The sequence below is a fragment of the Microcaecilia unicolor genome, chromosome 6 (assembly GCF_901765095.1).
Source record: "Microcaecilia unicolor chromosome 6, aMicUni1.1, whole genome shotgun sequence".
Classification (NCBI taxonomy): domain Eukaryota; kingdom Metazoa; phylum Chordata; class Amphibia; order Gymnophiona; family Siphonopidae; genus Microcaecilia; species Microcaecilia unicolor.
This window is the reverse complement of record NC_044036.1, coordinates 179,279,485-179,292,882: the sequence shown is the minus strand read 5'-3', so window position 1 is coordinate 179,292,882 and position 13,398 is coordinate 179,279,485. Positions and strand designations below refer to the sequence as shown.

The window sequence follows — 13,398 nt, the reverse complement described above, 5'->3', positions numbered from 1 at the left end:
GCAATTAGTGGTTACCCCCATGACCATCTCATAACATAGACTTTCCTTCAGGAACTTGTCCAAACCTTTTTTTAAACCCAGATATGACTGACTGCCAGTACCACGTTCTCCTGCACCAAGTTCCAGAGTTCAGCTATTCTTTGAGTGAAAAAATATTTCCCTCCTATTTGTTTTAAAAGAATTTCCATGCAATTTCATTGAGTGTCCTCAGGCCTTAGATCTCAAAGGTCTAAACTTCTGCTGAGTGGCCCTTCTTTTGCACGGAAACACAAGAGCAGTCATAGCCTTGGTTCAAATGGGAGAATTTCTCACTGCCTTCAATCTTAAGGAGATGTACTTGCAAATACCCATAAGGCCACTGTATCGGCGGTTTCTACATTTTGCAGTCTTAAGCCATCACTTCCAGTTCAGGGCTTTCCCTTTAGTCTCGTCACGGCACCAAGAACATGTGCTAATATTGTGGTGGTTGGTGGCGTCCTTCCTTTGGCACCAGGAATCAGAGTTCACTAGTATGACAACTCGCTTATAGGTACGTCATTCTCTTCAGACAGAGTGGCAGCAATGGACAATGACTGTGGCGATAGAAGTGGTGCCATGGACAAGTTCTTCAGCTGTTGGAAAGAACTGGGCTTGATGCCCTACTGCAGCCCTGACCGGAGATAAATTTACTGTCTTCCTTCCTTGGCCCTGGTAATCTGTGTGTTGAAAAGGACCGCATTGCGCCAGGGTCGAATAATTCTCATAGCCTCGGATCGACCCGCAGGACGCTGTTTTGTACATGGACCTGATTTGACTGCTGGATAGGGGTCCTCTTCGTCTTCCGCAGGTACAACGGCCTACTGAAGGAAGATCTGGTGCTTATGGAGGATCCATGCCCCTTTAGTCTTATGGCTTGGCCATTGAAAGGACTCTGCTGGGATGAAAAGGTTATTCTGATTCTGTTGTTGCTGCCTTGCTTCAGGCTTGGAAACGTTCAACATCCGAGGGTGTGGAGGACATTCAAAGGCTAGTGATTTGAGCGCGGACTTTCAGCTCAGATCATGCACATCCTAGTGTTTTCACCAAGCAGGTCTTCAAACAGGGTTGGCATTGGGTTTTCTAAAAGTTCAGGTTGCGGCTTTGACCTGTTTTAGGGGCCAACTATAGAAGACATCTCATTTCTCAGCTGGATATCATTTTGATGGAACCTTAATTTAGTCCTTCGGGCTCTTCAGAATCCTCCTTTTGAGCCACTCTGGAAGAACTCCTTGAAAGATCTTATGCTAAAGACAGCATTCTTGGTGGCTGTTGCATAGGCATGCAGGGTTTTGGTGCTTCAGGTTCTCCTGTCGGGATCTCTTTGTTCGCTTTTCGGAGGCAGTGCTTTCTTTGCACATGGTTCCTTCCTTTCTTCCAAAAGTAATATCAGTATTTCATCTTAGCTAATCTGTGGAGCTTCCATCCTTTCGCAGAGAGGATGAAGAGACTCAGTATTCTTCCTTGAAGCTTCTTGATATGTGTAGAGTCCTCATTAGATATCTGAAGTTACGAATGAGTTTAGCAAATCGGACAGACTGTTTGTGCTTATTGGTAAACAGAGGCTTGGCCCATGACTTCCAAGTCCAGAATTGCTAGATGGATGAAAGTGACTAATGCATCAGCTTATTTTCTTTCGGGGAAGTGGACTCATTCTACGAGGCTTTCAGCAACATTCTGACGACCTTACTGTCTCTGGCAGATATTTGCAAGGTGGTGACATGGGCATCACTGCATACCTTTGCCATGCACTACAGGGTGGACCTTGTAGCTCAGAAGTCAGTTTGGGTCTTCAGTCCTCAGGGCGCCTGCACCAGGATTCTACCCACTCTAGGGATTATTTTTGAACATCCCACAGGTTCTGGAATAGTGGGAAGCTATTTAATGGAAGGAGAAATGAGGCCTTACCTGACAGTTTTTCTTTCCATTAGTCCTTCCCCACTATTCCAGAGGCCTGCCCGAGGTTTCTGGGATAGTTGGTGCGAAGTAATGGGTCAAATAAGTACCATTACCTTTCATGGTGCTTCCTGCATATCTTTTGTTTTCTACAAGATGTCCAGAGATGAAGGGTCCAAACATTTGCTTGTCTGGTTAATGTTAAGTTAGCGAGTTGTTTAAGGTGGTTGTGTTTGTTCTGAGTTTCCATTTACTGCTTGTCAGCGTAAATACTGAGGAGCTGGACTGGGTGCCAAGAGATATCTCGGCGCAGTTTTTAGTTCTCTATCTCTACCTGCTGGTTGATGGACACAACTGTCCCACAGGTTCTGGAATAGTGGGCAGGACTAATGGGGGAAAAAAATGATCAGGTAAGACCTAATTTCTCCATTCTTTATGTTTTGTGATTCAGGGATATAACAACGGTAAGGCAGTGACACTGGAGGCATCGTTCACACCTGACTCTCAGTTCATTATGATAGGTAAGCTGTGCAATTGCCATAGCACTGACCCTTCAGGAGCATATTTAAACAGTGTAATCCACCCCTGCTTTAACACCCTTTTCTTCCTGACGTCTCATCTCATTTCAGGACACTGGTGAGAGAGACCCATGGCTAGAAGGATTTCTGTGTGTTCCCCACACTACCTTAGTTTGGCATACTGATATGATGAATTGGTAGATGACTTCTTGACTTTCTTACCATTGTTAGCCATGCAGCATGGAGTAGTTAACTCTGAAAATCCTATCCTTGTTCCAGTCTCCCATCTTCTCAACTGTATTCTTCAGAGGAACCATCAGATCACTTCAGTTAGATACTGACCCATGGGTTTTTTCAGCAAGACAAGTGAAATTTAAGCTTCCCTGATCTATAACTCTTCCAACTAGCAGATTTATGATGGTCCTAATTCTGAGGCACTTTCATTTGTCAGAAATGTAAATATCACTCAAAGCTTTTGCAATCTCTTGAATACTATTATACATCACTAGTAAAAGAGGCCCCGTTTCGTAGAGGAATGAAACGGGCGCTAGCAAGGTTCCACGCCCTCTCTCTCTCCCTCCCTCTCTCCCGGTCTGTCGTCCGAGTTCCAGCCCTCCTCCCCTCCGAGTTCCAGCCCCCCTCCCTCCCTCCGTCTCCTCCCAGGTCTCTCCCTCCCCTTCGAGTTGCAGGACCCACCCTCCCTGCCCTTCAAGTTCCACGGCCCCCTCCCCTTCAAGTTGCAGGATGTCCCCCCTCTCCTCCGAGTTCAATGCCCCGCACCTCCCTCCCTCGAAGTGCAAGCAGGACCTGTCCTCCGGCAGCCCCTCGCCTTCCTGCGTGCCGGCTCTAATTTAAAAATTGTTACCTGCGTCTGCATTAAAGGCAAGCGGCGCCTCACACTGTCTTCCCATCTGTCTGAGCTCTGCCTCTGGTCCCGCCCTTCCGAAAACAGGAAATGAGGGTGGGACCAGAGGCAGAGCTCAGACAGATGGAAGGCAGTGTGAAGCGCCGCTCGCCTTCAATGCTGACGCCAGACCCCGAGGTAATTTTTAAATTAGAGCCGGCACGCAGGAAGGCGAGGGGCTGCCGGAGGACAGGTACTGCTTGCACTTCGAGGGGGGGGGGGGCGTGGAACTCGGAGGGGGAGGGGGGACATCCTGCAACTTGAAGGTGAGGGGGCCGTGGAACTTGAAGGGCAGGGAGGGGGGATCCTGCAACTCGAAGGGGAGGGAGACCTGGGAGGAGACGGAGGGAGGGGGGCTGGAACTCGGACGACAGACCGGGAGAGAAAGAGGGAGGGGGCTGTGGAACCTTGCTAGCGCCCGTTTCATTCCTCTATGAACGGCCTCTTTTACTAGTGATGTATAATAGTATTCATGAGATTGCAAAAACTTTGAGTATATTTACATTTCTGACAAATGAAAGTCCCTCCGAGTGGAGGGAGGGAGGGGGCGTCCTGCAACTCTGAAGTGGAGGGAGGGGGCGATTGTTTACCTCACCTCCGGTGCCTGCTGCTGGGTTCCCTTCCCTCTCACTTCCCATTGGTCCGCCCTGTGACATCATCCCCAGGCCGGACCAGTGGGAACTGTGTTATGAACCCAGGCATCCAGACGGTTGTGCAGAGGTCCAAATTATTATATAGAATGTGCCAACCTTCAGGCTTCACCTCCCCATAATTTATTTTTGTCAAATGCAGTTTAGCGCTTCATGCTATTGCTTATTTATTCTTCTGTCACTTCTCTATATCTTGGATATCTAATCAGTTTTGGTTTTGTTTTTGCAAGGCTCAGAAGATGGGAAGATCCATGTCTGGAATGGAGAGAGTGGGATGAAAGTGGCAGTTCTGGATGGGAAGCATACAGGTCCCATAACCTGCCTACAGTTTAATCCCAAGTTCATGACCTTTGCCAGCGCTTGTTCCAATATGGTGAGGTGTAGCTTGTTTCAGTGTGGTGGCCGAGTTTGGTCATGGGTGTACAGCAGGGAGAAATGGAGAGAGCACAGAGATAAGAATGGGCTAATGTGAAATGGGAGTAATAGTGAAGACGAGGAACAGTACATATTTGAGAATCATTGCAGGAAATCACCTAAATTAAGGCACTTGTCCAGGGACAAGCAGGATTGCCTTACAACATGATTGACATCACTAATGACCCCAGCTTAGGAAACTACACCAGCTTTGAGTCTAAAAGCTTGTGTGGCCTCACCATGCATATATGCAACTTCCTACCTGCTGCTGTTATACAGGACCACTAAGTCTTAGTCCGTTCAGCAGAGCCAATTGAATGCGTCGCCAAGAGCTAGCGTTCATGTCACGACATCAAAGTTTTGTGAAATTTTGCACTTTGAGAGTCCTGTGGCTGTTATATGGTTCCCGATACCCCAGTATCACCTTAGGTAGATCTTCGATTGGCTTTAATGTGAAATTGGTCTTGCATGCTAATTTCCACTCAGTAAGGCTGTTTTTCCTCCAGCTGTAGCAGCAAGCACAGCTATCCTGCCATTGAGAACACACCCAGCAATGACTCGCCAGTTCTCTATCTGAGCCTTTCAGTTGTGCCTGCCTCTTGGCTTGACTTCTTTCCTGTTTTTTCTCCCCCAGCAAACGTTATGAAACACAGCCTTTTCTTAAAGAAAAATAAATCCTCTTTCTTAAAACAAACGAAAACCTGCAGAAGTGCCCTAGGGTAGGGGTGGGGGAATCAGCCAGAAAGAAAGAATGACTCGCCTTGCCAGGGTAGCCTTGCCAAGAAGACAGCCCATGGGCTAAGGTTCGGATCCCTGTAGGTTTTACCAGGGGTATATCCATGGTGAGCTAATATTGGCCTAAGGACTCAATCTCCAGGCACACATTGGGCCCTGGGGAGTCAGACCTATAACAGAGAAATCCTGCAGGCAAAGTGTAAATAGGATCTGACCTTTTTCTAAGCCAATTCTCCCACCTTGGAAAACAGTGGGTGAAAATGTGAGGGATATTACTTTGATCAGGATGATATGGATATTGTATTGTAAAATTGGATTCTTACAACAAATTACTTTCTTACGCATTATTCTTTATGTATCCAATACTATTTATTGTAAGCCATATTGAACTCAAACTTGTTTGGGATAATGTGGATATAAATGTCACAAACTAAATAAATAAGGCCCTGACCAAGAACTCAAAGTTTCTTTCAGAAGCATCCAAGAAGAGTGAACAGTTAGAGTAATTCCTGAACTTCCAGAACAAACGTGGGAAGTGTGTCCTCTAGGATGTGAAGCAGTAGAAACCAGAGAAGAGCCCTATAGCTGGCAGAGTAAAGGAAACAAGATCCAGAGAACATCATGTGTGTGGGGTAGGGGACTTAATGTGTTGGAGAAGTGTGAGCTATCTGGTAAGGTTAGTTGCTGGTGAAACAATCTGTTGGATGGTCCGTATGAATATTAAAATACCACAGGACTAGAAGATATGTAGGTGTTCTTGCAGTGCCTGCTATCAAGGTTGCCATCTCCTCCAACAAGACTGCAGATGAAGGTGGAGAGAATGAAATAGCTAATGTAGGTTTAGAATCTAGGCATCTGAAATGGGGAGCTAAGACAGTCGCTGTTGTGTTCTGGCACTTTCTGGACATCCTAAATGCCTTGACTAGATGATTAGAGGCAGACCAGATTTTGGATTGGCACCAGATCTGTTCTGAAATCCTGGTTTGGGCAGGAAATGTTGGTGCATTTGTTGAACCACTAGACTACTAGGGCTTGTTAAGGTAGGCCTGGGCAGGGCGGGGGGGTGATGATGGTGGAGTGTGATCAGGGTGGGAGGAACTCTTTTTGGTCAGGTGTGGGGGGTTATGGCAGTTTCAGTTTCTGCTGAAACTGGCTAATTCCGGTCATAGATTTGGTTTCGGTTGAGTTCAATAGATGGTACTGTTTCTCTGTTCCTTTTCCAATAAACGGCTCCATCCTTCAGTTGAATTAGCCAAATGCAGATCTTTGGTCATAATCCCTGTGGTTCTTGCTAGGCCAGGCTACCGAGGCATCAGCAAAGTGATGCTAAAAGCTTCTTTTAACTCTACCTTATAAGATTCACTCACCATAGGTCATTTGGTAACAGCATTCCTGCATAGGAGGGTCATGCCACACAATCTCTGAATGCAGATAACTTTGTGGATCCACCTGAGCACTGGTGACCCAAAAACCAGAAATTTCAAGTCGCACAGTCACTGTATACCATTGCCTGCAGAAGAAGGGCCTGGAGGTATGAAACATGATTAGGCAGAGACCTAGCTAAGTTGTTATGAAGGTCCCTGAGAACTATGCTTCAGAGCAATTGGGACTTCTGGGAAGAGGGATACAGCTTCCTTTCCATCTTGGCCACCATAGGGTTGAAAACTGATGTATCCTACTCCTAGGAAATATCCGTCTAATAGCCTGAAGCAGTGTGGTGCAAGGAGACTACCTGCTAACAAGAGAAGTGTAAAACCCAGATGATATCCCTTTCAGTGCCAATCCCCAGCTCCCTCAAAATAAAATTAATCTTGAACAAAAATGACTTCCCCAATGAAAGAGTTTTAGTGGAAAAAAGGACACAGAGAAATGGAGGCAAGAGGAAGGGGGGGGGGGGGGGGGGGTAGTGGAAGTAACCTTCCCCCTCTTGATCTAGCCCTACTCTCTGCCTCTGGGCAATCAAAGGGCTAGCATGGGAGCATACATGCCAGCACCCCGCTTTACCAGGGGCAGCTGATAGCTGAATCCTGATCAACCAAAGAGTGAATTCCTGGGAGCTTGTTTACTGATACTTTTCTCTAACAAGGGGAATCGGCCCAAAGATTCTGGCCCTGGGAGTGTGCTTAGCTGTAGAAATTGCCCAAGGACTGTTGCTTTGGGAATTTGATTGGGATCTTGCTCCACTAGGGGAAGCTGGGGCCTAACAGTCCTGCTTAGAGAATGACACGGGGTTGGGGACATGCAAGTAACTTCAGGGATGGGAATGAGGACAGAGCCCACAAGGATGGGGACAAACTTTACAAAGCTTGAGACAAGCCTTAAACAGGCTGACCCAACTAGGGGAACAGCATCTATAAAATTGCTAGTATCAATAAGGAAAAACCTAACAGAAAACTGGCAACTAAATTCAGTTCATGGCTACTTAAGACTCCAGAACATATGGAAAACCATTTTTTATTGACAATAAATGTCAGTCATCATACATAACAACATACAATACAATTTTAACCTCACTCAAACATTCGCATGCTCCAGCCATCCATCAATATACGTAATAGTAGTGCACAGCTATATTCACCTCTCACAAGATGTTACAGCTCATTATCAATAAATACAATATAAATATAACAATTTAGAACTTATCAGTTTGAATCAAAAAAGTTCACCATTAACGCTGGTTCTATAAACTAGAACCTGCGTATGTTCTATATCAATTGTCCTGTATTTGACTAGAACGAGCTTAATACAATGTTGCACCATATACGTGTATTATAAGAAAATTCTTCAGGCCACAATAGTGGCGATTTGAAGTTTTCAAGCACGGATGCATGTCCCCAGCCAACCCAATTTTGGGGTTTGGATATTCTCAGTGATACCGGTCATCAATTGGGAACACTATTGTGGCCTGAAGAATTTTCTTATAATACACGTATATGGTGCAACATTGTATTAAGCTCGTTCTAGTCAAATACAGGACAATTGATATAGAACATACGCAGGTTCTAGTTTATAGAACCAGCGTTAGTGGTGAACTTTTTTTGATCAAACTGATAAGTTCTAAATTGTTATATTTATATTGTATTTATTGATAATGAGCTGTAACATCTTGTGAGAGGTGTATATAGCTGTGCACTACTATTACGTATATTGATGGATGGCTGGAGCATGCGAATGTTTGAGTGAGGTAAAATTGTATTGTATGTTGTTATGTATGGATGATTGACATTTATTGTCAATAAAAAAATGGTTTTCCATATGTTCTGGAGTCTAAGTAGCCATGTGTTAAAACTGACTCTGGTTTTGAAAAAATTCCCTATAGCTAAATAGTTGGTAACTAAATTCAGTGACAGGAAAAACTGCAGAGACTGCTTTTGGATGTAAATGAAGCACTTTCAATCACATCATTTGTGTGTTGTTTGTTTTGGTGTGGCACTAGGGCTATCTCAAATATTCGTATTCAATTCGGCCCCCGAATACATTATTCATATTAGACCGAATAGGTGATTGCAGATATTAATCCTACTGAAATAAACACTTGATCTCTGATCTTACATTGCTGCTTTTATTATTTATGTTAAAACTACCAGGACGTCTTCTGAGAGTTGTATAGAATATTTTTCTTTTTATACTTAAATAAAATGATTTAAATATAAATGTTTGAGGCTTGTGCAGATGGGGACAGAGCTCACGGAGACTGGGACAGAGCTCACGGAGACTGGGACAGACTTTGTCCCCCATGTTTGTTCTGTAAGTCTGCTGCCACAATCCCGATTGTTGGAGAAAAAAAAAAGATACTGATAGGTGGGGAAATAGCACTGCCTCTAAATTGGAGGAGTGATGTTTCTATTTTTCCATCTTCTGGCAGAGGGACATAAAAACTTTTCTAGATTGGTCTGGCTTGGATAAGGAAATATTTGCAAAAGTGTGTGCTTCACTGACTACACAGTTCTAAAGACAATGCTTTAGCTGGTTATGTTTCTGTTTACATTTGTGTATGTATATGTATAAAATTGGTATGTGAGAGGGCCTCTGGTGTATCTGCCTTATTTCCAGCCCTTTCTTCCCCATTGCATACTGCAGACACTTGTATGTAGAGAATTCCTGCCTTCTTTCTCCAGCTTCTGTCCATAGCTTGTGGGCTGAAAGCTAGGAATCTTCCGTGTCAAGCAGGAGAAGCCTCTGTTCTCCCTGCAGTAGGCCTAACAGTGTGCCACAGCAATTTCCATTTAGTTTTCCATATCATTGGGGCCCTGAGTCAGCTATGGGAGACGTTGACATTTCTCGAGAAAGATAATGAGATTAAGCTTAATACATGCCGAGAGCCTGCAGTTTCTCTCCATTTGGCTTATGTGCCAGCCTTTCCTATTACATGTGCAGCTTTTATTTTCAAGTTGGTAGTGAATGGGGGATTGAGTGTGGTGGGGCTGTTTAGGCTTGCAAGGTTGGTGTATGGGGTATTATCTGGACAGGGTAGTGAAGAGGTACACTAGAAGGGGTTGTTGCAAGCTTTCTGGTCTTTATGTTTCTTTTTTTTTTTTTTTCTCCAGGCATTTTGGCTGCCAACGATAGATGACTGACAGCAACAATTTTCATCAACAAGGTGTTGAAAATGAATAAATGGCATTTAATCAAATCCAACCTTTCACATACATTCTATGCTGACATCCTTTCATGGGCATGGATTAGGAAATAAAGAAAAGGTTTTCTTGTGACTATATTCCTTCAAAAGGACATGCATGGATTGTGTTTGTTTTTACTCTCTGGATCAGATGAATTAAAAAGCAGGATCCAGACAGTTCTTTCACCTGTTCAGCTTGGGCTCTTTTCATCTGGAAATGTTTTCTTTCAAGATGTATTGCTCATTTTTGTGATTATATTAACTCTGTGGTGCATAGGAGGCCACACATTTTCTTCTGTTTCACCCATGGAAACTTCATTATTTTAAGATGTCTTCCGTGCCAAGTCCTTAAGCTTTTCTTCTGAAAGCCCACAACACAAAGGAAGATGTTTTAGGCAATGTCTTCGGTAGCTTGGGCTTTGCCCCATCTGATGAGCATTCAAATTTCAGCTTTGTGCCATCCACCATAGGGAACTCCACAAAAATTGAATCTTTTTTTCGAGGAAGGAAAAAGCTTTCAAATTAAAAGTCACAAGCAAGTCCCAGTCTTCGTTTGGACACTTATGTTTTGTTTTGTTTTTCTTCTCTTCGTCCTTTGTGGGTTGTACCTTTTGTTGTTCCGACACAGTCAAAAGATGTGTGAGTGACTTTTGGTGGGTCTGATAAAGTAATACAACTTCCAGATTCCAGTTTTCTTCAGTATCAGTATGGCATCTGAAACTCTGCACTGCTTTTTATAAATATTGAAAGTAGGCCTGCAGAAGGGAGGAGGGTTTTTTTTTTTTTTTTTAATGACTTTGGATATTAGAGACTATTAATATTAGCCAGTATTGCAAAGTTCAGGTTGATCAAATGTTTTGAATGATATACTGCTTTTTCTTGCACTTGCAAATGTAAATATGCTGGAATTTTGTGGTATTGCCAGGTCTTTGTATTTGCCTTTCTTTGCTGTAATCAAAATTGTATTAAGAGTTTTTATGCAAAGTTATGATTGAATCCATTGCCTGCAGGTCTTGTTCTAAAGTTGGTCATCACCCCAGCTGGCATGTATCCCTCTTATTTACTATGTCATTTAACACACAGCAACTGTTTCACCTTTCCTTACCATTTCCTTTACTGTTTACCTTATATAGGAAAGGAGCTTCTGTTTTTGTGTAGAGAATTTTTTTTTTTTTTTTGCAGTTACGCATTGGATGAAAGTATTGGTGAGCTGCTGGTGACATCTTGCTCTTCAGAACGTCCTGTGTAGTTGGTTTATCACTTAGATTAGAATGAGTTAAACACACAAAAAATGACAGCAACTATGGCAAAACTAGAGTATTTAGAATTGTAAGATAATCTTCATCTGTCATCTCATGGGCATTTTGTTCAGGATGGACAAAGAATTCTCAAAAATTGCAAATTTGTCCTCGAGAAATGTAGCATGAAGTTAAATCATTGTGTTATCAAACTGCCTTAACCTGTAGCTTATCCTGCTGCGCCCCCATCCCACCCCTCCCCCAGCCAAAATAAGCTGCACTGGTGGGCACCTTGTGGTGAGATGCAAAACGTTTTGGTCTCAGTAGAAGGGAGGCAGAGGAGTGAGACCTGGTTTGCATGCTTAATAAATCCAGTTATCCCTTTGTTCATGTCATGTGTTGTCTGACAGTCTTATAAAAGGTTGCTCTAGCCATGATTGCAGTATAAAGGATTTGCTAGGAGCTCATCTGGGCTACCAGCAGGCCCCCCAGCCCCTCCACTCTGCAAAGCTTCTTTTCCTATGTTTACTCTTTTGCATTGCTGCTTGCCAGGGAACAGTAGGTACACACAGCCACAACTGTACTCTGGTACAATGGTATAACAGTACCAGTTCAGTTTATTTTAAGCCACTTAAAATTATAGGTCTGTTTTGTTGGGGTAAGCCAGGGATTTTGTTCCTTGCTGTGATAGCAGGTGAATGTATTGCCCCTCTCGCCCCTCATTTGCTTTTTAGTTAATGTTTTCTTATTTCTCAGTGAGCCTAGCTGTGGAGGATGACTGACTGTGGAACAAAGATTGAGGAGAAATTCCTAGCACAGGAAAAATATGGGAATCTAGAGGTAGAAGGCATGCCTGGTGGAAGTCTAGCACTTCTGTGCACTGAGTAAAAGTATTAGTGTGACAGCTGCCCAAGCTGTATGGAAGCTATCCATTAATATTGGAATTGTTACAAGAGTTAATCATAAATCTGAGCAATTTGTAATTTCTAAAGGGAAAGCACAATGCATGCTAGTTTCTGGTAATGGAAAGGATATAACCTATCTGCTGAAGAGAACCTGCTGCTTTGCCTTATTATATTTTTTGTGCTAATTCCCATGGTTGATCTGTCTGATTAGATTTGTACAGTACAACTATTCTATGGACTGCTAAAGGTCTTGCAGACAGTGTTGACAAATACCTGTCCTATCTTTGCAAAGATAACCTGATTCTTTGTAGTTTCGTATAATAGTTTATCTGTACACTGATTCACAGTTATGGGTTTTAGAAGACAAACATGGAAAGCTGTATAATCAAACCAGTAAGCGTTTAGGTGTAGGTTAAGTGAGCTGTTGAAGGAAACAATTCCAGAAACTTGCCGACCTGTCACAAGAAGTTCTTTAGTGGATGAGCATTAGTAAGAACTTGCATTTAGAAAGCAGTTTGGGGACATTAGATGCTTCCTCAATCATGCTGGAGCCTTTACCTAACAAACTTTTCATTAGCCTCAACAGCAGATGATCCAGGAACTGGTGGGTTGTATCCACCTACCAGCAGGTGGAGATAGAGAACACTGAAGAGAAAGCAGTGACTCTGGGATGTTCAGCCCTTACCACTTCAGCATATCTCTATCTCCAGCAGGTAGTGGACGGATTCCTTCCAGCTCCTGGATTACTTGTGGGGAGCTCCTGGGCCTTGTTCCAGTTAAGCTTTGGTGCGTGTGGCAGAGGGGTGCCCACCTTGAGGACATACTTATTGGTGCAGGTCCCTGTCCTACCCTGTATCCCCTTGCTCTCTTCCTTCAGCTCCTGGTTGTGCAAAAAAAAAAAAATTTCTCACAGCACTGCAGTTACAGCCGGAAAAATAAAAAGTCTTAAAAAAGGAGCCCTCCTGGCAGTCTTGTTCTCTGCATCTCTGTCTGCCGAGCTGTTGGGGAGCGGGAGTGCCTCTTTGGGCTCACTTGAGAGCTGCCGCTGCAGTTGGGACTTTCTCCTGCTTACTCTGTGAGTATTTCTTTTTTCTGGGCGGCGTTTTCCTTGGGCCGCAGAGGCTGTTAAAAGGTGTTTCCTGCTGTGGCTCTTGCCGTTCCGCAGCGGGAACTTGTCTTGCCAAGTCGCCAATGCGATCTCCGGCAAAGAGAGCTCCGTAGATTTACTCAGGGAGTTTTCTCGTACTTCGGACAGGACTGTGCAGGCTGGGGTTGCTTAGGAGGTGACTTGATCCTGCGCAATTTTTTGTTTCCGATGCTTCCTGCTCTTTGGCCCTGGGGGGCGTGGGGTGTTTTCTCTACAGCGGCTGCTTCAGTTAACGTTGATCCTTCAGATGGGTTATATCTGGAACGGATTTTCACTTGAGTTTATTCTACTCCATCAGGCTTATTTTATGAAAGAGCCTCTTCTGCGGTGCTCCCTTCTGCCCATTCTACCTTGCTTG

General features: G+C 43.9%; 1 protein-coding gene across 1 annotated transcript in view; it reads left to right on the top strand.

Moving 5' to 3' along the window:
* WDR82 (WD repeat domain 82) overlaps positions 1–11,696 on the top strand; it is an 89,806-nt gene extending 78,110 nt beyond the window's left edge. The window contains exons 7-9 of the mRNA XM_030208504.1: positions 2,363–2,432; positions 4,214–4,356; positions 9,680–11,696. Coding sequence (XP_030064364.1) covers positions 2,363–2,432; positions 4,214–4,356; positions 9,680–9,709 — 243 coding nt within the window. The 3' untranslated portion in view covers positions 9,710–11,696. The remainder of the gene's footprint in view (positions 1–2,362; positions 2,433–4,213; positions 4,357–9,679) is intronic.
* Positions 11,697–13,398: the final 1,702 nt, after the last annotated feature.